Raw genomic sequence first — 24,276 nt, 5'->3', positions numbered from 1 at the left:
CTAATTTCGAATTCACTGTAGATGCATTTATCTAGGTTGTTGATTTGTCAGAATTCAGCATGTCGTTGCAGTAATGCTTTTGCTTTTTTGATTAGGCAACTCTTTTTTGCTTTATCAAATGATATGACTTAACCACTCTTCCCACAGACGGCGCCAATGTTCTGTCCTTGAGACAGAGATGTCTAGCCCAATTAGGCTAGTACGTTAATGTTGGATCTGGTGCCCTCTCCAAGGTATCTATGAAGGAGATACCCTTGAGTCAAGCAGATCACTATGCACAGAATACTATAACGGCGTTAGCCAATGGGGTGTGTGTGCGCATAGTGACAACATAACAATAAGAGAGAGAGAATGTGTGTACCTTTAGGGTTTGCCTTTGTATTTATAGAGGTTACCTGTAGGTAGTGTGGATGGGCCTTTGGTTCCTACGGTGAGGGTCCAGGCCTGATAGCTATGCTGTCGCATTAGGATTAGTATCATTGATGGATATCTATCCTTTATTAGCATCAATCCATATCTTGGATTGCCCCTTGTTGGGCTTGCTACTTAATGGGCCCATTATACGGGTCCATAACAAATTTCTATAAGAATTATTTTGTCCTGAGAGTTCTAAAATAATGAAGATTCTTGCAAGAAATAGTTGGTCAGCTACCTATAACCGGGAGAAACAAACGATTACTTATAAAAATAGCATAATCCATCAAAAATCGATTTTGAATTTGTTAAAAAACCGGTTTTGAACTTGATAATCGATTTATGATTTATAACCAGTTTAGATTTAAAACCGGTTTAAAACAGGTTTTAAATCAAAACCGGTTATCAATCATAAACTGGTTTTGGAACTGGTTTCAAACCGGTTTAGAAAATTAAAAACTGATTTTAAAAGAAGAAAATCAGTTCGGTTTGAAAATCAAACCGTTTAAAATCAGTTCGGTTTAATTTTTGTTAAAATCGGTTATGAATCATTCCATGCACACCCATACGGTTTACAATTGTCGTTAGTTTGAAAATAATGAAAAGATGATACAAAAACTATTTTCTACTTTGTACTAACCCAGCAGTGTGACTGAATCATGGTTTTTTTGATCATATAAAAGCAAATTTTCAAATAAAACATCAAAATAATTCAAAACCAAAATGATTATCAAATTAATGCATTTTCAAGTCATGCATGGGGTATGGGCGTGTTTAGATATTTTGACAAATTAGCCACGTTCACTCTGCTACAATAAAACCGTAGTAAACCTTTATTCAGATATGCAATGCTAATCGCACACCTGTATCATGCGCACAAGTCAGCATGTGATTTGGATGACTTTTTTGAATGAAAGTTAGCTATGGTGAAACCGTAGCAATAATGCGGCGAATTTCGTTTGTGCCACTTGGCAAGCATGGATTTGTCAAATGTTTAAACACGTCTCTACCATATGAGTGTCCCCTACATACGCGTTTAAATGCATTAGTTTGGAAAATTCAGTGGTAAAATCAGAAGAAAAACTCAGTTAGTGCCAAAAAATCTACCAAGTAGAATTCAATCAGTGTAAAGTTGTATTATTTTTGAAAATTCAACCACTATTCAGGTTGTATCGTAATTTTTGAAAAAAATCTGTATTATTTTTAAAAATTAGCTAGTACCAAGATACCAATTGGCATATAAATGGCTCCACCATTGGACAAATCGTTTTTGTGTTGAATTATCTTGATGTTTTGTTTAAAATTTTGCTTTTATATGATCAAAAACCCTTTAATCACTCTTACCATTTTCTATAGACATCATCGTGGGAAGTTTCATAGTTGCAATTTCATGAATTCAAAGAACGAATGAATTATTAATACAACGACCGAGATATACTTATTTCAACATGATATTAGAGAAATATAAAATTATTAATGTGTCATTTATGTAAAAGTTTAAGTTTTTGAATTTAATTAATTCGTATTGCTTCTCTGATTCCATTTTATTAATAAAATGAAGATTTTTTACACGCTAAAGTCAACACACATGTCTATTTAATGGGAATGCAAGCGAGTATGATGTTGAAAGCCATGGAGCCACAATGTTGTCATTAATAATTGAAGGTCGCAATAAATCCAATCCTGAAATTCTATCAAATGCTGCATCTGAGGACTGGCTTGGCAAAAGACATTCTAAGAATCTGGACTCTAGAGGAAATGATCAGTCACGTTTGGAGGCTGCAAAGACCAAAGGAAATCAAATGCAATCTTTAGATGTATACTGTGATATTACACTCTTATAGTACCTCGGCTAAAGTAACAAGTTTATGTTATTCTCCATAAATTTATCTCATAACTACACATGGAGCCTAATTTCTATTCAACTACCATCAAGAATGAAATATTTGATTCTGCTAAACTGCCAAATTGAAATTGCAACAATTTATTCATTGTGGTATCTGATTGTAGTTACTTTAGGATTTATTTTACACATTTGACCCCAAAATAAAATGATTCCTGAGTGAAATTAATAATAATAAATGGAAAGTTATCAGAAAACCTTTGATACTATGAAGGGAAAGGACAACTAGGAAAGAGTTCAAATATCTATTCTCATTTCAGCGGCATGGCTAAGCAATTACATCACATGTATATAAATAAAATAAAAAGTTTTGGGCTATAAACATACCTTGTGATCCAACTGATCCATCCTTGAGAACAGCCAACGAGCATGAATCAATAAAATGTAGAGCAGGACAAATATAAGTATTAGTAAATGAAGATTAGGAAATATAACAATGTCTACCTTGAAGATAAACATCAATCTACTCATATTTGACCGTTGGCTAGCGCTCATACTTAAGTACATAACCAACATACTCGAGTAAATCAGGTATCATGAGTTTGTACTCGAGTACAGACCCTGATACTCAAGTATTGCACCATATACTCGAGTATTAAGGTCCTGTACTCGAGTATGATGATTAATTTTTACCATAAAATTTCATAAGATCATAACTTTTGACTCAAGGGTTCGAATTAAGTATATTTTTTTATTTCACATAACTTTTTGAGTTCTACGTGCTAGAAAATTCTCGAAGGATTATTTGTTAGTATTGAAAAGCAAAAATTTAAATAGTATCATTCGCAAAGATGAAATATGACAAACGGGACATGAAGAAGTATTTTTTGGGAATTTTTTATGGGTATTTGCCATGATGGTGTACTTTTGAAAAGTTATGTGGAATAAAAAAAACACCTGGTTCAAACACTCGAGTCAAAAGTTATGGTCTTATGAAATTTTACGATAATATTTCCCAAATTTTTTAAAGTAAATAGGTCTTATGATACCCATAAGACTGTATACTAGTGTAATCGATTACTTGGTCCAGCCAATGATCAGGAATATGTAATATGAGCCTCAGTTCACTAATATAATTGATTATCGTATACTAGTGTAATATATTATTGATCCAGTCAACGGTCATGAATGTAAGATATGAGCCTCAGTTCATTAATATAATTGATTATCGTATGTCAGTGTAATTGATTACTTGGTCATTAAACGACCAGAAATGCGTGATATGAGAGTTTTATAAAAAAAAAAAACCAGCTCTCGCAAGTAACTTGGGTTGAATACTCGAGTATTGTTCGTGATATGGGTTTTTAAGAACATTTACTCAAGTACACCACTCATGTACTCGAGTAAATGTTCATAAAAATTCAGATCGCAAACAATACTTGAGTATATCATTTGTTTATCCGAGTATTTACTTTTCGCACAATATACTCGAGTATCAACCTCTGTACTTGAGTACATAACTCAATCAATGGCCAAACAGAAATAAATTGGTGTTATATTTTGGTACTAGGGCAAAGCAGTAATTTTTATTTTAATTAAGGGCAAAAGGTAAAAAAAAACAACCGAAAACTCTGGTTATAAGTGGCGCGTGTTCAAAAGTCCCGAAGGAATCTAGGATTGAAATAGATCAAGTCCAAATAATATGTCCAGAACATTGCATATTGCCATTAATGAATTTCCTTCATCTGGTTAGTTTTTATCATGACAATTATGTGTAGTGGTTTAACAACTCTTGGTTATCTTACGCAAGTTCTAGTTATTTTAATGCATTCAAGAATGATTAACAATTAAGCATTCGATAACTTGAGGTTGAGGCTCTAGATTCTTATTAAGTTAGAGTAAAATGGAGTAAGATTCTGAATTAATTTAAAGGATAAGCTGCTCTCTTTATTGTAAATTAAGCTCTGCGGATTGATTTTTAAAAAAAAAAAAAAAAATTGCTTTAAAATTACTGCATGCTCATTGAAGAGGCAAGTCGTATTTACATTGGTTACTCTTAAGTATTGCTAACTGCCGTATAATGTCTAAAGACAATTGTTTTTTTTTTTTGTTTTTTTAATTAAATTGAAATACAACTTTATTTAAATGGGTATTGAAAGCATGGTCGAGCATCTCAAATAGGTTGCAAAGTATTGACCCGCAAACTAAAAGTATGGGATAGACCAATAATAAAGGGATAAACAGAGTTATCCGATTTAAATATTTAACCTTGTCGTGCGGTGCTAATGTGCTACGAGCGATGTACCACTTTTTGAGCAGTGATTAGAGGGCATCAACTTCGAGTTTAAACCTTTATATATTATATTGTGACAACGCCAGGTAAACTTCAAATGCAGCATTCTTAAAATAATCAATGCTTCTATTATCAAATTAAAAAAAATGTTTGTTTTTTTAATGAATATAGAGTTGTTATTTGAAGTGAGAGAAAAGTGCAAAATAATATTATTTTTTTTAAATTAAAAAAATCACTCATTTTTTTCTCTCATGATTTTCTTTGTTTATATCTTTCTCTCATCTAAAATGATACAATTATATGTTCTTTAAAAGAAAAAACATCATACCTTTAATACTTCCGCCCCTATTTTTTTTAATCACTTAATCCCTTGTGATTTTCTTCATCCATATTCCTCTTTAACACTGTTAGAAAATTAACTAAATATACTTATTCTACTCTTAAAAAAAAAAAAAAGTGATAAAGAAAAATTAAATGTTACGGAAATTTAGAACACTTAATAAAAACTAAAAGAAAAAACTAGTAAAAAAAAATCAAATGTGTCAAAATAAAAAAAATAAAGAAAATAAATGTATAAAAAATAGGATAATAACAAAAAAATAGAAGAAACAAAATGATGGTAGCTCAGTTGACGTATGAAAACTGAGCAGATGATGGTGAGAATATGTGTTCGATCCTCCCAAGTACTATCTTTACGGGGATTTAAAGCTTTAATGTTGAATCCACTCTAAACACGATTGCCCTCCCATGAAGGATATATGTGATTTATCCAAAAAATAATAGAAAAAAAATAAGACCAAATCTGTTAAAAATCACAACAGTGACAAACAAATATTAAAATAAAAAAAATGAAAATAGTCCGAATTAAAAAAAACGTACTAAAGACAAAAAAATTAGAAGAAAAAATTAAGATAAAAAATAAAAAAAAAATAAAAATAGAATAAAAAGAAATCAAGCTTCCAATATATTTAGTTTTATTTTATTTATTTTTTGTCCTAGATCTATTTTGTTCTTTTTTATTTAAATATTTGGTCTTTTTTCTGTTTTTATTTTTTTTCATTTTTTGATCTATTTTTTTGTATATTTTTTTTTTTATCTTTTGCCGCCCCATCTATTAAAGATTTTTGTAAAAAAAATCAAATAGAGAAAAGAGAATAAAATAGTGATATAAAAAAATCAAACATATCTAAATAAAAATAATAAATAGACCAATGACAAAAAAAAATAGAAAAAAAATAAAAGCAAAAATAAAATGGAAATTCATAATTGTGATTTCTTTTTATTTCTTTTTTTATACATTTTTTATTTACACACATTTGATTTTTTTACTATTTTTATTATCACTTTATTCTCTTCTTCTAAGAAGAGTAGAATAGATATGTTTAGTTAATTTTCTAATAATGTTAAAGAGAGGTGTAAATAGAAAAAAACCACACAAGTTAAGTGATTAAAAAAAAAATATGGAAGTGTAAATGATTCAAAACAATACCAATAAGAATTTTTTTTGAACTTCTTCCTCAAAAAAAAATTCAAAACAAAACGATAAGTGCTAAAGCTAACAGGCTAACAGACAGCTATACTAGTAAAATATTCACACAGTATAAAACAAAAAGGTATCTAAAAGCATAATTCATGGTGGTGTCGGTCTCAAGCAAAAGAATCCACCTTCTTTGTTTTGATTTTTGAATGAATACCCGGCGTAACAACCGGATATTCCATGTGCTTTCTCTGTATTAATATTTCACTTTGGATACACTCTTTCTCCTCCCTATGTTGGTTTTCTTGAGTTAAATGCTTCATTGCTAACATGTGGAAGTGCCTTAGAAACAACCAAATATCAGCACAAGATCAAGATCATGACAATGAAGGTAAGAAAGTCGAGAAGATAAAGACATCTTCTTCATCCTCCAAGTTGGAAACGGCACGGCGAGAAGACAGCATGAAGAAGAAGGTGAGGTTTAAAATTCAAGATGATAGAGGTGGTGAAGGAAGTGCTAGTAATTCTACAAGTGACCCTGTAAGGATTAGATTGGTGGTGACTAAGGAAGAGTTGAAAAGGATGTTAAGTTATAAGAATGTAAATGATGCTCAGCTCACTTCATTGGGCCAATTACTAAGCGATATGAAGTTGAGAGAGAAAACATTGTCTCAGATTGAAGAAAATGATGGGAGCATAAATTCTTGGAGGCCAGCTTTAGAAAGCATTCCAGAGGATTGCTCAATGAAGTAGCTAGTTTGTTGTTATAATGGATCCTATCTGTAAATAATGACAATATTTTTTCTTTTTTATTTTGATGTAGGATGTATGTATTGAATTCCATATGAATTAAGTCTGGAGCTTGTGGTTTTTTGTGGGTATGGTCGTATGGAATGTTTCTATGTTCTCAATGAAAGACTCCTTTTCTTTGGATGAGGTATTAAGATATATTAATTAGATCGATTATGTCATTTACGGCTCACGATTAAATATTTATTTTCGCTGCAAATCAGACAACAAAAACATGTTTAATGATCTTGCCCAATGATGACAATCTCTTCAATAATGCTCCAAAACTGCGAAGTAAATCATGAATGTAACTTTCTCGCGATTTCGAAGAACTGTTTGCTATATTCTCTACGGACGATGATGATATTGGAAAGAAAAGTGTGTCCTTATGTCTATGTTAGTAGCATTAACGAGGCAAGCGGTGTCCACAATATGTTTGTTCTTAATTTTATAAACTTGTTGGTTTGATGAAAATTTAGCATGTGTTTGTTTTAGATTTTACGCTCCGCAAACATACGTTCACTCTTTCTGCAGCTCATCGAATGAAATTTTTCTTGGTGAAGTTATCTTCGTTTACATGTAATGTATAGTGGAGATCCTGCCTCTTTGGTAGCTAAGTTTTTTTTTTTTTTTAATATTTTGGTAGTGAGACCGAGTACTAGTAAGTTTGAATATTAAATGGTGAAAATAATTTTTCAATAACCAAGTCGTTGGTCTAGTGAGATCGACTTCAAAATTGCCCAATAATAAGTTCAAAACCAAAACTACATTAATCAAGCCACCATTTGGTACATGACAAAAAAAAAAATAATGATTCAATAAAATTTTGGTAGTGCGCGTATTTGGTCAAGATGTTACTGCATTGGTAACAACATGGACAATTGCTCAAGGTTTATTTGGTCAGAAACAGTAGAATTTAGCATTAAATTTCAACCTGAAAAAATTAGTATAAACTATTTCACTATAGTTTAGTCTATCATTCCACGTAGTTTAGAAATATTGCGTATAAGAACATGATGATTATAAGTACAATGTTGTCCTCGTGTGACTTTTTCAGGAAGCGTCGGCGATATTGGTCAAAAGAATATTCACTACCTTACACAGCAGTTTTAGCCGATGCCCCCGGCCATAGGCAGGGATCAACATTAACTTGTACAAAAATACTATTGTTCCCATTGTTCAATGGGCACACAGATCGCACAGAAATCAGAAACCAATAATCAATGTACCCGATGTTTACAGGCCTAATATAAACACCTGTTAGTGTCAAAAAAAATTGCCTCCCTTGAGAAGGGATCCTTTCCTATTAACTGGAAATTTATTCTCATTGCTCTCACATTTTATTCCCACTTGAAAGGCGCAAGCGCAGTGGCCACGGCATTTAATATTTCCTATCAACATTGACTTCACTGCTTAATGAGGTTCCTGATGACATATGGAAGTATGCCTCCATGGTTAAAGTAAGCAAGTTCCACCTGAAAATACAAGGGTGTTAGGGATTAACCCACAGGGAAGATATAAGGCAAGTTTTCTAATCGTTGAATAAATGGCTCAACCCCTAGCTAACCCCAATAAAAGACCACATTTGGATTTATAATTGCATCCTTCAAATATATATATATATATATATGAATCAAGGAAAAGCTTAAAAATTACCTCAGTGTCAAAGCGAACTGTGCAGGTGAAAGATTTTCCAGTATCAGTTTTGACAGTGACATCTTGGCCAGGCCTTATCTCGCTGATTTTACTTGGGAGGTCAATGGTATAACGTTCATGACCAGTCAATCCCAATGTGTCAGCATCCTCACCAGCTTTGAAGCAAAGAGGAATGATACCCATTCCTACCAAATTACTGCGATGAATTCTCTCGAAACTTTTAGCTATCACAGCTTTCACTCCCTGTCAAAAAAATGTAAACATCATCAAGTACGTCAGGAATATTAGTCCCAACATGTTAAGATATCCAAATCATAGGCTATAACATATAGAGGGACTCACCAATAGCATGGGACCCTTGGCTGCCCAATCTCTTGAACTTCCACTGCCATATTCAGCTCCAGCTAGCACAATGGTGTCCTGCCCAGAAGCCTTGTATCTCTGGCATAAGAGAGCAATTCCAGGGGATCAGAAACTTAAGAGAGCTAAAACTAATGACTGTTTATCACATCCCCATCCCCTGGCACGAAGGTATCAACTAGTTCTTTTATTATTTGTGGAGCGGGAGTGGAGGGAAAGGAAATGTACCCAGTCGATTATACTTTTCGCACTAATGTACCCAGTCGATTTAGATTCATGATTATACCCTCCATCTCTTGCAATGATTGCAATAAATTGGAAATTTTGGGATTGACTTTTTGAAAAAGCAAAACTAATAGTTGATACATACACAGAAGCAAAAGAATTAACAACCTAACAAGCATTATAAAGAAAGTTTAGCAAAGATTTTTTTCTTCAATGAGGCATTGTCAGCTTAAAATTTTGAAGCAAATCAGGAAAGATCACATCAGAAAATATCATATGGAATAAACAGTGCCTGCCAGTTGAGAAGTTCAAAAGCAGTAATAAAATGCACGCCATATTTGGTTAGCAAATAACTCACATGTGCTGCATCGAACACGTAAAGCTTCTCCCCTGTAGGAATGTGAACCGTCTTGGGGCCAACTTCTCCATTCAAAAGCTTGTTAACAAGACGAATGTTGGCAAAAGTTCCCCTTGCCATCACCTCATCATTGCCACGACGACTTCCATAAGAATTGAAGTCCTTGCGTTCCACCCCACGCTCCAGAAGGTATTTTGCAGCAGGACTGTCCTTGTTAATATTTCCAGCAGGAGAAATGTGATCAGTAGTTATACTGTCACCAAAATTCAGCAGGCAATAGGCATCTTTAACGCCATGAGCTCCAGGAGGATCCATGGTCATGTCCTTGAAGTATGGAGGTTCATGAATATATGTTGAGTTAGGGTCCCACGAGTACAGGGTGTCAGCAGGAACTTGTAGTTGGTTCCACATAGGGTTACCCTTGGTAATAGCTTCATATGTACTTCGGAACATGTCAGGCAATACACTGGATTGGACAGCCTAGGAATCAAGTAAACCAAAATTAATTTTGGTGAACACATTGTCAAATCTCTAGAGAAAATTTCACAAAATGAGAAAAGTAGACATCATTTACCTCTGCAATTTCTTCAGTGGATGGCCAAATCTCCCTCAAGTAGATATTCTTGCCATCCTTCCCTGTCCCTATTGGCTCCTTTTCAAAGTCAATGTCAACCTGGAAAATTGACCAAAAGGTAAGTGATGCTGGTTAACAACATTAGGAGGGGGGAAAAGTTATCTTTATGTATTCTAAACCCTAAATTTCGTCTACTTTCAATAGAATATAAATAAAAAATGCCTCCAACCAACTAAAATAAAGTGCTAAAGAAAGCTTATAGTCAGTAGAACACTCACAAAACATCAGTGTGCGACATGACATTCAAATTTCAATCAACATCAACAACATTAACAACACCTTTATCCCAAACTAATTGGGGAATTAAATTGTGCCTCTTAAAAAACCACTTTCCGTTTAACCCGACTAGCAAGTGTAGGGTGGATGCAATTCTTGTACGCAGTCTTACCCTTGCATAATTGCAAAGAGGCTGTTTCTTGAATTTGAACCCATGACCTTTCAATCATGAAAGAACAGCTTTACCACTGCTTCGGTTTGCCCAATATCATAAAAATATGAAAACTGCCTACGTTTATAGCCAATTATCATCACGTGTAAGACAAAATCCAGACTTCTGGATTTAAGTATCCAATCAATTGGGAATAAGGCAATGTTTGATAAGAGAGAATTGAGAAAAAATAAATAAAAAGGAAATGTACAATGCATTTGGACTCAGCTTAAGTCAAAATACATTACATATAGCATAAGGGGGAATACACATGCAAATACAGACGGTGGACATTAAGAACTAGCAAACAACATCAATGCTGGTTATTAGCCTCCAATAATTTTAACATTTGTCAGTTTTGTTTCTTTCAACCAAGTCCTTGACATTATTAATAAAAATCTAAGGATGAGTCCAAAAAGTATCAGTCTTTACTGGGACATAAAAACCAAACAACTGGTAGAAGCAAGAACCAAAAACCCTTCATATACAGATTAGAAATATGAATTAACCATACCGTGCCAGCAAGAGCATAAGCAACAACTAGCGGAGGCGAGGCAAGGTAGTTAGCTCTTGTCAAGGGATGCACACGGCCCTCAAAATTACGATTCCCAGACAACACAGCAGACGCTACAATGTCTGCATGAGACCATATAAGAATTAAATCAGTATGACAAATATAAAGCAGAATAAGATTAGGAGGTTATCTAAAAGATATAAAGAAGACAAAATTGTGAGAATTGCACAAAAATCAGCTTCAGTTATACAAATTACATTTGATATGATATTTCAATTACCATTTTCTGAGATAGCAGAAGCAACTGATTCGTCCAGATCCCCGGAATTGCCAATGCATGTGGTACAGCCAAATCCAACAATATGGAAGCCCTGTTCATTTAGATACTTTTGCAGGCCACTACCCAAAAGAATAAAAACAAATCCAAATTTAGTTTACATTTTTCCAAAATTGTGCAGACCGAAGAGGTAAAGAGGACATTATAATACAAATTAGAGAATTAATATTCTAATAAGAAGTGTGAAATACCTCTGAAGTAGATATTTTGTAACAACTCCAGAGCCGGGAGCAAGACTTGTTTTTACCCAAGGCTTGACCTGGCAAACAGTGAAAACATCTACAATTACTATCATTAAAAGGACGGCATAAAACAAAATATAACAAGTCACCTTTGTTAGTGGCACAAAAAGTGGACCATATCAAAGTAACGATATCATGTTGAAACTAGTAAAATGACAGCTTCTGACATAATTATATTGGTGCCTAACCTGCAAACCTAGCTGATGAGCCTTTTTTGCAACAAGACCAGCTCCAAGCATAACACTTGGGTTTGATGTATTTGTACAGCTTGTGATTGCAGCAATCACAACACTACCATGCTTGAGCTCTGCTGGCTGCCCATGAAAATCAAATTTTGCAACTTTGCCTTGAGCTTCTTTTGGTATAGCAAATCCCTGAATTCAAAGAAAACCTTTAGGAAGTATACCATCTTATATTTGTGAGTGGTTTCATCAAGCAGAAAGTAAATGAAATACAGATGACTATATCACTGCAGGTTTTGTGACTGGAACTGTGTCTGAAAGTTGAAGGTCTACAACTTGAAACAATCAGAATGACTAATATTTGAAAAAGCATTAGTTTCTTGCATTCTCTACTTATAATGATGCTTTTTGGAATCCAGGTACAGTGATCATAGAAAGTGAGAAAGATGAAAGAGATGGAATTATTTTTAGGAAATAGAACTGACTTCAGGTAATATCAAACCAATTTTAGATCCCAGTTGAAAAAACAAAAGGATAATTTCTTTTCCCTCAACATAATGTTGCGATTTGATGGTTCAAGTTTGAAGAAACGAAGTCATTTAATTAGTTAAACAGTAAACCAATCTGTGTTAGATGCAACAATTTCAACTTTACATTGAAATTATCATCTCAGTTATGTATTTTTTTTTAAAGTCACTGTAGAAACACAAACTAAAAGTGATACTAAACTTAACCCAGTTACCATTTTATCACAAAAACAACCAAATGGGCAGGCAATAGCATTTTTGGTTAAAGCAAATGGTCGAGAGCTAATGCAAGATATGATAATAAACTATGAAATCCTTTCTTAAGACAGAAATATGAGAAAAAATTTGAATATCACAGAATTACTAACCTTAAACCCCACTTTGTTATCAAGACATGCATGCCAATCAGCCTTCATTTCTTTCAAAGGCACCCGATCATGAGGTCTGAAAAGAGTATCACTTAGTATGAATTATAACATAGATAATAAAATAGAAATTTTGAAATTCACATTAATATACAAGATAACATGTAAAATATCACAGTATCTTACCTCTTTGGTCCCGAGATACAGGGCTCAACATCATCAAGGTTCAATTCAAGATAGGATGAATAAACTCTGTCTTGTTGAGGCTGAAATTATGCATAATAAATTAGCATTCTATAACCCCAACATATACGCACAATTGTGTTGTTCAAAAGAAGGGTGTTTAGGATATCGAATCAGTATTATACCTCATTGTAGTCAACAAACAATTTGTTTGCTCTGAGATAGGCCTCGATCATCGCCACCTATATTCAGCCAAAATTGAAGGTCAAGTAATCTTAAAAGCATTTCACGTCATTGTAAAATAATAAATGAGTGATACTCACAGTCTCGTCACTTCGTCCAGTTAACTTGAGGTATTGTAATGTAACATGATCCACAGGGAAGAAACCCATGGTTGCTCCATATTCAGGAGACATATTGGCAATAGTGGCCCTGTCAGCTAATGATAATTTACCCATACCATCACCTATAGAACAAAAACCATGAAAACAGGAAATTAGCTGTGAGACATCAGCACAAGCTGAAAAAAGGAGGAAATGAAAGAGAACTTAATTACCATAAAATTCAACAAATTTGCCAACAACACCATGTTTCCGAAGCATTTGTGTCACGGTTAGAACCAAGTCAGTTGCTGTAACACCATTGCGAAGTTTTCCAGATAACTTAAACCCGACAACACCAGGTAACACCATGCTCATAGGCTGTCATTATCATAGCACATAGCATTAGGATCACTACTGTAGCTAAACTATTCCAAGTGCTTAATTTGAGATAAAGCATACAAACATGTAATTCTAAAGAATAGACTATTAGATAAATATAAAATAATTAATGTAACCTCACCCAACAGCTTAAACTTTTTGGTTAAATTGGTTCTTTACATAGACCATCAACATTCATTACATTTTTTGGATATAATCAACATTCATTCATTATAAATCAGAATTCAGAAGTAAATGAACCTGGCCAAGCATTGCTGCCTCTGCTTCAATACCCCCAACACCCCATCCAGCTACTCCAAGCCCATCAATCATAGTTGTATGTGAATCAGTCCCAACCACACTGTCAGGATAGAGTAAGCCCTCATTGTTGAAAACAACCCGTCCAAGATATTCAAGATTGACCTGACATTCAAGACATCATAAGTCCCCGGACTCAACAACCAAAATTTATAATGATGAAAAAAAAAATATTCCATGACATCAATTTGAATGTGTGCTTCTGAACTTACCTGATGTACTATACCAGAACCAGGAGGAACAACAAGCATATTACGGAAAGCAGTTGACCCCCATTTAAGAAAAGCAAATCTCTCCTTGTTTCTCTGGAACTCAAGCTCCATATTGGCCTGCACTGCATTCTCTGACCTTGCTACATCAACTTGAACTGAATGATCAACCACAAGATCAACAGGAACCTGACAACAACTATTGCTCAGAGACACTTGTACTAAGCAAACATAAGTACATAACGTATAAGGAAAATATGGCTAATGGGGCTTGTTTGTTAAACTCCTCCAAAACACAATAACTGGGTACAGTAGAATTAGTTTAAAAATTATGTTTTGTATTAACTCAAACTTAGAATAACTAGTTTCAATACGATCCATATTTAAGTGAAAATTAGTTCAAAAGAAATCCTACACAATTTCATCGAAAAGAAAGAGAGAAATCCTACAGTCATTAGCAATCTGATAGGAACCAAACAAGAACCAAAACACAAACGGAATAAAAAGTGTATATAGAACTGTAATCGTGATATCAAATGGATGTGAGATTAGTTTTTGTAGTTACACAGAGGAAAATGAAAAGATAGTCTAGAGCATTCGAGAGGCTCCGGTATCTCCCAAGTTTTCTCTATCTAATCTTCTGATACCTCTCTCAACCCCCCACCCCCACCCCCACCCCAAAACCCCCCTCTCTTTCCCTCTCTAGAAGCCAAGCTGTTGTAACTAACAACTTTTCCCACCAAAAGGCAGTCACACTTTCTTGCCCTGCCCAGAATTTTATTCCTCTACACCCCTTCCTACAATTAGGGGTGGCAATACAGGTATTGACCCGTGGGTTGACCCGTGACCCGACCCGCAAAATCACGGGTCGTGTCAACCCGCGGGTTAGGACGGGCCGTGTCCGGGTCTTAAAAAATGACACGTTTGGTTTCGTGTCGGGTCACGTGTTGACCCGCGGGTTCACGGGTCAACCCGCATAAGGGTGATTTAGTACATTTACCTAGGTTTTAGGGTTAGGTCTCATCCATCGACTCATCATCCCATTCCTAAATCAGAAATTATCAGCCGCAGCGGTTCTTCTCTTTCTCTCCCCCTCACACCTTCGCCGCCGTTCCTCTCTTTCTCTCCCCTTCACAGCATCGTCGTTCCTCTCTCTGAGTCTCCGTTCCTCTCTCTGTTCTTCTCTCCGTTCCTCTCTCTCTCCCCCTCACAGCGTCGCCGTTCAGCTCCAGTCCTCCTATCTCTCCCTCTCTCAAGTTCTCTAATGTTCTGGATCAGAATCTTCTACTCGTAAGTCCTTCTTCTTTCATCTCTGAGTGCTCCTTTTCTCTTTTTCTGTAACTTATTATTTTCTTTGAACTCAAATTAGTTTTCCTTTTCTCTTGTTCTGTAACATTTTATTGATTAATATTCCAACTTGGAAGATTTGTTTTTGATTTGTGGGTGATCTGTTAGTTTGGTTGAATAGGTAATTGGAGATGGCAGGGAAGACCCTTTCACTGCCCCGGAAGCTGAGGTTTGTACCTAATCCAACCCTACGCTAGTTTTTCTATTTTATTTATGAATATTTATATTTAAATTTTCATTTAATTAGATACTCACTCCACTGGTTAATTTCTACGATAGCATCTGTTGTGTTTATGCTACCTGTGTATGATGGTTTCTGTTGAAAAGCATGCTTATAGAGAGCTTATATTAGTTTATATGAATTTTTTGTGTCATCGTATCATTGTGTATTTGTATGCGTAAAGAAATCAAATTACCTTAATACATGCTAACTTTTTTTTTTTTTATGATTATCTCTAGGCTTTAGCATTGAGTGCCTTGACTAAATTGTGTATTTGCTTCTAGCCTTAAACTTAGCAATGAGAGTGTTTTCCTTAAATACATATTTGCCAGGTAAACTTTGAATATTGCGAAAAACTTGTCCAAAAGCATCAACTATAAAACCTGTCATTGATAAGCATTATCAAAACTTTATCCCCATCACCAATAGGCCTACGAAATGTGTCTCCTATCTGTAGATCTTACTTTTTATACGCAAGCACTTATTTTTCCCTTCTCTAATAAGTGTAGCTTACAACAATAATGCAATTTTTCCTTATTATGCCTTCACATACTCAGAAACCTACAAACTTTCTGCAATTTGACATGGTATACAAATTTTTTCATTACAGTCAAACACTTAACCGTATCAAAGAACAATGGACCGTTTATTTATTTATTCAAAACAAATCATAGATATCAAAGAATCTTCTACTTGTTTCTTCACAAAATTATCATTATATTAACCAGAAGACTATTTAAATGTTTAAATTTATCTCCTAGAATCAATATACCCTTTATGTATTCATAGTTTTCTATGTTCATTGTTTTGAACCTTTTTTTTTTTTTGCAGAACCTAATTTTAGACATAGATATCTGCTAGCTCTCAATCATCAGTTTGGTTTCTGCTTAATCCGGGTAGGTTCCTCTCTCTGTCTAAATCGGTAGCTGCCTTTTTTGCTTAGTCAAGTTATTCTATATTCAGAGTGAAATGAGTACACTAATGGTTGTCCATTAGTCAAGTTATACAAAAAAGTCCATTAGTCAAGTTATACAAAAAAGTCTTTAAATGATTTTATATGGATAAATGAGTACACTAATGGTTGTCCACAGATGGTGAGAAAGACCACTGCAAGTGCAAACATTGTGGAGCGACATATATATCAGACTCTAGCCATGGAACTGGTAACATGAGAAGGCATATAGATAAGTGTGTTAAAAGGGATAGCAGAGATGTTGGACAGTGCATGCTTTCTACTTCTAGTAACACTGTATCTGTTTGTCCTAGATTTGATTATGATAGATTTAGAGAGTTGTTGGTTCAAGCAATTATTATGCATGACTTTCCATTTCAGTTTGCTGAATTGCCAGGAATCAAGAATTTACTTCTGTTCTTGCGAGGAGATTTAAATCTAATCACTAAGAACACTGTGAGGGCTGACTGTCTGAAAATGTATCATAAAGAGAAAGAAAGATTGCATGCTTTGTTGAGGGGAAACTCAAGTAGGGTAAGTTTAACTACTGACTTGTGGACTTCTATAAACACGGATGGTTTTATTTGTTTGACAGCACATTTTGTGGATCGTAGTTGGGGGATCCACAAAAGAGTTTTGAATTTTAGTCATATGCCTCCTCCTCATAATGGAATTTCCTTGGCCGAAAAAATACACACTTTTTTGATAGAATGGGGCTTAGAAAAGAAGATATTTGCAATGACATTGGACAATGCATCTGCAAATGATTCATGTGTTGAGTTCTTGAGTGGTCAATTAATGCTTAATGATGGACTTTTGTGTGCTGGAAAATTTTTCCATTTGCGTTGTTGTGCTCATGTTCTAAATTTGATTGTTCAGGATGGTTTGAAAGAGGTTGACACTTCAATTATAAAAGTGAGGGAAAGTATTAAATATGTGAGGGGTTCACAAGGTAGGAAAGAAAAAAAATTTGACTGTGTCACTCAAAGTTCGATTTTTTCTAAGAAGGGTTTGAGGCAAGATGTTCCTACTAGGTGGAATTCAACATTTATCATGCTTAACAGTGCTTTGTATTATAGACGTGCTTTTGTTCATCTTAGATTGACTGATTCTAACTATAAGCATTGTCCATCTATAGAAGAATGGGAAAGGATTGAAAAGATTAACAGGTTTCTTCAGGTTTTTTATGAAATTACTTGTATATTCTCTGGCACTAAGTATGCAACGGCTAATATGTATTTTCCCTTGGTATTTAAAGCACACATGACATTACACAATGCTTTGCATAGTGCTGATGATTATATTAGGGAGATGGCTACAAAGATGTTCAATAAATTCAACAAGTATTGGTCCCAATATAGTACGGTCTTGGCCATAGCATGCGTTTTGGACCCTAGGTATAAGATGAATTTTATTGAATTCTGTTATGGAAAGTTGTTTGATGAAACTTCTGCAATCCAAGAAAGTGGAAAGGTGAATAGCCAGTTGTTCAAGTTGTTTAATGAGTATGCAAAGCATGGACCTGACCCGTCTTCAATATCTTCCTCAACACAACACACAGGAGGTGCAAGTGCAACCACTGATCCTAGCTTAGCTTCATTCTCAGAGGTTGATGATGATGATGTCTTAAGTGTAAGTTGACGTATTATTATATCACCTTCTATTTTATTTGTTGCTTTATTTCTTTTTTCTTTTTACTTTAACTTAGCTTAATTTGTGTTTGTTTTTTTGTTTAATTTTATTAGGAATTCATGTCTTCTAATGTTGTTACTGGGCCCCTAAAGTCACAACTTGAGCTATACCTAGAGGAGCCAAGGGTTGATGCAAAGCTCAAATTAGATGTATTAGCATATTGGAAGGGTAATCAATACAGGTATCCACAAGTGGCTTCAATGGCCAGAGATATCTTTGCCATACCCATCTCTAGTGTTGCTTCTGAAAGTGCTTTTAGTGTTGGGGGAAGAGTTCTAGACCAATATAGAAGTTCTCTCTCACATGATGCAGTGGAGGCTTTAATTTGCACTAGAGATTGGCTCTATGGAGCAATTGGTAATATTTTTATCTTATTTATGGTTGTGATGATATCTTTGGCTATATAATTTTTTGCTCTAATTATTTTTATTACTTGTTTTATAATAGATGGTGAAATTGTACGTGTGGAAGATTTAACTGAGGACTTGATGAAGGACTTGATGGTGGAGGAACCCTAAAATGAACTTGATTCATAAACTAGTGTTTAATGGAATTTGTGTTTAATTTAGAATATTTATTGTATAATTTTATTTTGATGAGTTTGTACTTTGCACTAGTCATGAACTTGTTTTATGTTGATGTTTTTTTAGGTAGATGACAATTCATGAAATTGAACTCATCATGTTTTTTCTTATTTGATTTTAGTTTATTATTATTGTTATTGTTATTATTATTATTATTATTATTATTATTTACTTTAGGTGCATATTTGTGTCACAATGAATAGATAATAAGAGAATATAGTTATTGAGAATATTTGTGTCATTTACATACAAGGAACAAAAAATCTCATAAATCAGAAGCTGTTTTTTTCTTGAATTTTTTATTGTATTTAATTTCAAAAAATCTTTTTTTTTTTTTAAATTTCGAATTTTGCGGGTTGTGTCGTGTCGACCCGTGACCCGCAGCGGGTCGTGTCCGGGTTCATGTTTTTTAACCCGTTTACAAAACGTGTCGTGTCCGTGTCATGTCAAGTTTTCTTCGTGTCGATCGCGGGTCGTGTCGGGTCGTGTCGGGTTGACACGTATTGCCACCCCTACCTACAATAGACCCTAAGAATGGGTGGTTTCCTTACACAATTTAAACATAAGTGTTTCCGTATTAGTCTCCCATTGTCTCTATTTCTTATTAAAGTTTCAAAAACGATTCAGCAAACAATATTTGACCTTGAACAAGTTAAAAATAAAATTTTAAACATACTGAGTATAATCTGATATAGATAACAATTTTAATTAGGAAATATTGAAGAAAGAAGTTTTAAATTGAACACTAGTGACCCATTTTTTTAATTTTGCAAACTCACCCAAAAGTAAATTTAGTAATAAATTAGCACAGCTAAATATTTAGGCAAATAGTTTTCAGATACTGTTTATGACCCTGCTAGTCTCACATCAATTACAGAACTTTTTTAGCAGCAAAGAACACTATTGTTGGACAGTTAGTAATACATCAAACTCAAAACTTTTTTTTCTGACCGTGCATAAAAATAATAATAATTATTATAGAAGTAATTATGAGTTCAAAGTATATATGAAACTCCATGACACAATTAAATATTTAAATCTCTTTGGTTACTACCATCAATAACTTCATAGACAACAAAAGCACAGGACAGTGATAAGAATGATGTATACCAGAGGATTGATCTTATTAGAATCACTGCCAAGCTTATTCATAGCATCACGCATGCAAGCAAGGTCAACAACAGCTGGGACTCCAGTAAAATCCTGGAGAAAGGAGGAAAAAATCAGGTTGAAAGAAGAACGCATATTACTTAATATGACCCATCCATGATAATAACTCTTTAGCTGCATCCAGAATGGAATGAGGTACCTGCAGGAGAACACGAGCAGGCTTGAAAGGAATCTCAACTTGCTTTACAGAAGTGCTTTCCCAGTCAATAATCTTTTCAACATCCTCTTTAGTAACTTGGAAATTATCACAATTACGAACAGCAGATTCAAGGAGAATTCTGATAGAGTATGGTAACCTATCTGTCATGCACCCACAGAGTTGATACTATCAGTAACTGAAGTAGATGCAAGAAGAATGTGGTATTCTAAAGGAGGAGAGACCGGTCCTTCATCAGACAGATGATAATGGAACGAAATCACCAATACCACATTTTTCACAAAATTCCAGTAAATTAAAACAACAAAAACATGACTTAAACCATGAAAAAATGAATTAAGCCAAACTAAGCTAGCAAATTACCAATTCTCGAGTCGTTTAGCGAAGGAAGGCTGTAGAACTTCCCAAACTCGCCCCCACCAGGCTTGGGGAGACTCGTCAAGTTTCCCTTGAAAGGATTTTCACTAGCTGCAACGACACACACGTAAGATGATCAATCAGAACACAAAATTCAGCACCGAAAATTATAAACTAAACTACGTGTCACAAATACAAACCAAGACGATTAAGACATATAAAGCAAACTTCACGATCCGTTAAGGTGTTGAATAGCAAAAGTAGAATACACAACGTGCTAATAATTCTCTTAGCCTTATCGATCATCAAATGGAAGATTCAAGATAAATAAAAAACAACGGAATTCCGAATTCGGAATTCAAATTTGACCAGAAAAAGTAAAATCGAAGCAGAAATGAAGCATTGAAAGCTGAAACAATCAGATCAGAAAACAGAAAGAGCTACAGAACTCCGAGATTGTGGGAGTGAAGTGTGAAGTACCCATAGTGGCGATCTTGCGGTGGAAGCGTTCGATGACGGGAGCGACGGCTCTGATCTGAGAGCGGAGGCTAAGAGGAGACCTCCAATCGACGCGGTGGCTCCAGCGGGGGAGGGAGCGGGCGGCGGCGGAGGAGAATCCGAGGGATCGGGAGAGTGGAAGGGAAGGAGAAAGACGAGAGGGAGGGTAGGCGAAGGTTCTAGAAAGAGAAGAAGAGAAAGGAGAGAAGAGTTTGGTCCTGGTTGCTCTGAGGAGCGAAGAGGCAGAAGAAGCCATGACGATGGTGATGATCACGCATTCATATGTGAGAGAGAGCCAAGTGTGATGTGAAAGGATTGTGAAGGAAGCTAGTAACAGTTTTTCGCAGCTAGAGAAATGGATGGAACGGAACGGAATGGGCGTGTGTGAGTGTGGAGAACCAATCTTAACTAGGGCTCCTTCTAGAAGAAAACTACAGTGTCTTGGGCTTGGGTTTCGTTCCACTGCGGACACGACCGCACCTGTGGATGGATGTCCGTACGCTTCAGCAATTCACTTGGAAAAGAGTTATGAAATATTATTGGTTTGTATTTGGATCTGTACACAGGGGTCTCTAATTATAGAGACTTTTTGACCTAATTTTGAACTAATGGGCTTGGCCCAATATACAAGTAACGGACTAAATAAATACAAATAAATGACTACGTAATTACTAATAAATGATTACATCATTACTATTTACAACACTCCCCCTTAAACTGAGGAGTAGATATTTATTATTCTCAGCTTGCTAGCAAGTTCTTGAAATCTATCTGAAGGAAGCCCCTTTGTCAATTAGCTGATCTATTGACAAAGGGGCTTCCTTCAGATAGATTTCAAGAACTTGCTAGCAAGCTGGGAATGATAAATATCTATTTCTCAGCTTGAGGGGGAGTGTTGTAAATAGTAATTATGTAGTCATTTATTAGTAATTACGTAGTCATTTATTTGTATTTATTTAGTCCGTTACTTGTATATTGGGCCAAGTCCATTAGGTCAAAATTAGGTCAAGAAGTCTCTATAAATAGAGACCCATATGTACAGATTCAAATTCGAAGAAGGAAGGTGATGAGTCTTTTAGTGAATTATTCTCACCCTGAAGATGAGGACCTTGGAAAAAGGACTCAGATTCCTGAAATGTAACATCCATAGAAACAAAAAATTTCCGACTACCAGGGTGATAACACTTGTAGCCCTTCTTATCAGGAGCATATCCAAGGAAGACACATTTAAGAGCCCTAGGATCCAACTTACTGCGATGTTGTTTATGAATATGAACAAAGACAACACACTCAAACACTCGAGGAGGAAGACTTTGCAAAGTTGGAACAGAAGAAAAAGAAGAAGTCATGGAGTGAATACGACTTACATGTTCGAGAACCCGAGTAGGTAGACGATTGATCAAGAACGCTGCAGTAAGAATGGCATCTCCCCAATAGCATTTGGGTACATGTGTTTGAAACAGTAAGGCACGAGCAACTTCAAGAAGGTGACGATTTTTTCTTTCAGTAACCCCATTTTGTTGAGGGGTGTCTACACAAGTAAGTTCATGAATCATACCTTGATTTCGTATAAATTGGGAAAAACTGTGATTAACATATTCAGTACCATTATCTGTTCTTAGTCTCTTGATTTTTCTACCAAATTGGGTCTCAAACATTTTATAAAATTGAAAGAACAGATGTGGTACCTCGGACTTTTCATGCATTAAGTAAACCCAAGTTACACGAGTGCAATCATCAATAAAAGAAACAAACAATCTATTTCCAGAAGCATGAGGGACTTTAGAAGGACCTCAAACATCAGAATGAATAAGATCAAAAGGTTCAACACTCTTAGTACTACTAGAAGGAAAAGACACACGATGATGCTTAGCAAACTCACAAACATCACAATGAAAAGACTCAACAGGCTTAGATAAAAACAAGGACGAAAATAAAGACTTGAGTAAACCAAATGGAGGATGTCTCAAGCGCTTATGATGAAGCCAAATCAAAGAATCAGCAGTTGATTGACCATGAGACATCAAGATGTGATCTGTTACTTTATTTGCGGGAGATTGTGACACCAGATAGTACAGCCCACCTTGCTCTTTAGCACTACCAATCGTCTTCCCCGTGGCCAGATCCTGAAAAACACAATGGGTGGGGAAGAAGGTTACAGTACAATTCCGATCTTTTGTAATTTTATGAATAGAAAGAAGATTCGTGGAGAGTTTAGGAACATGAAGAGCATCTTTAAGATGTAAGGACTGCTGTAAGTTTATGTCACCAGAACCCGCAACTGATGTATGTGAGCCATCAGCTATGGCTATAGTATGAGTTCCAATGGTAGGATGATAAGAAGCAAAGGAGTCAGCACAACAAGCCATATGATCAGTAGCACCAGAATCAACAACCCAGGAATGTTTAAAATCATTACATGAAGAAAGGAAAGAATGAGTTTTGGGGCTCATACCAGTCAAAGCCAAAGCATTAGTATCAGATGGCTTACTCAGATAATCAAGGATGGTTCGGAGCCGTTTTAACTCATCTAGACGAAATGCAGGTTGGGTCTCATTAGGTGCAAGAGTTATTCCAAAGGAATTAAAATGCGCTTGACCACGCATCATTGCCATCTTTTCTAAGACAGTTTGCTTTCCATGGAGGCGAAAGCATAAATCCTTGATATGACCTGTTCTTTTACAATAAAGACATCATCGATCATCTCTCTTAGGTTTAGAAGATGCACTATCATAAAACTTTGTAAAGGAACTCCTTTGAGAAGAGGTCATACTGCACAAAAAACAGTCAACGAAAAAGGCTCTAAGAAGCCAAAAAATTCGGAAAAAAATACCAAACGATGTCTGATCTGAGAAAACAACACAGATCCAGAAAGAGAACAAGGAGACGAGAAGAATGGTGGTGGTCCGGTCCAGAAACATCGCCGGACGCACCTCCACGCGCCGGAGAAAGCAGCTGCGCGTGGGCTTCACTCTCGGACAAAGAGGCGGCGCGTGAGAGCATGTGGCAAGGCTTCTCCGGCTGAAATTTTTCCGGTGTGGTCGTCCGGTGAGCGCGCACCTGTCTGTGGGTGGTTGCGGTTGAAAAGTCACCGGAAAGGGTTCTAAACGGTGAAGACAGAACTGGTTGAAGGCGGTCGGAGGTGTTTGGGTCGTTTGTGGCGGAGGAACGTTGCGTAGAATGATAGAACAAAAAAAAAAGAAGGTCAACAGTGGTCCTCTTGGTCCAAAAGGTCTCCGGAAAAA

The 24,276-nt window shown here is 35.4% G+C and overlaps 2 protein-coding genes across 2 annotated transcripts; one reads left to right on the top strand and one right to left on the bottom strand.

The window, feature by feature from the left end:
• Window positions 1-6,357: 6,357 nt before the first annotated feature.
• LOC133283727 (uncharacterized) lies at window positions 6,358-6,780 on the top strand. The gene has a single exon (XM_061480628.1). It carries the CDS (start codon window positions 6,358-6,360, stop codon window positions 6,778-6,780), a length of 423 nt encoding a protein of 140 aa, XP_061336612.1.
• A 1,012-nt stretch (window positions 6,781-7,792) lies between these two features.
• On the bottom strand, window positions 7,793-21,405 carry LOC133283737 (aconitate hydratase, cytoplasmic-like). The gene is made up of 20 exons (XM_061480643.1): window positions 21,014-21,405; window positions 20,540-20,644; window positions 20,159-20,319; window positions 19,960-20,052; window positions 14,058-14,243; window positions 13,789-13,950; window positions 13,383-13,527; window positions 13,150-13,292; window positions 13,012-13,068; window positions 12,830-12,909; window positions 12,647-12,722; window positions 11,758-11,943; window positions 11,519-11,586; window positions 11,271-11,389; window positions 10,991-11,112; window positions 9,990-10,088; window positions 9,416-9,895; window positions 8,815-8,913; window positions 8,473-8,715; window positions 7,793-8,291 (listed from the first exon to the last, which is right to left on the bottom strand). Exons 1-20 carry the CDS (start codon window positions 21,285-21,287, stop codon window positions 8,223-8,225), a joined length of 2,967 nt encoding a protein of 988 aa, XP_061336627.1. The 5' UTR covers window positions 21,288-21,405; the 3' UTR covers window positions 7,793-8,222.
• Between the last annotated feature and the right edge of the window lie 2,871 nt (window positions 21,406-24,276).

This window comes from Gastrolobium bilobum, unplaced genomic scaffold, assembly GCF_033153095.1.
Source record: "Gastrolobium bilobum isolate Gb01-03AN ecotype WA unplaced genomic scaffold, APGP_CSIRO_Gbil_v1 utg1608, whole genome shotgun sequence".
NCBI classification, from domain to species: domain Eukaryota; kingdom Viridiplantae; phylum Streptophyta; class Magnoliopsida; order Fabales; family Fabaceae; genus Gastrolobium; species Gastrolobium bilobum.
The sequence above is the reverse complement of the archived record's forward strand: the minus strand, read 5'-3'. Positions and strand labels throughout refer to the sequence as shown.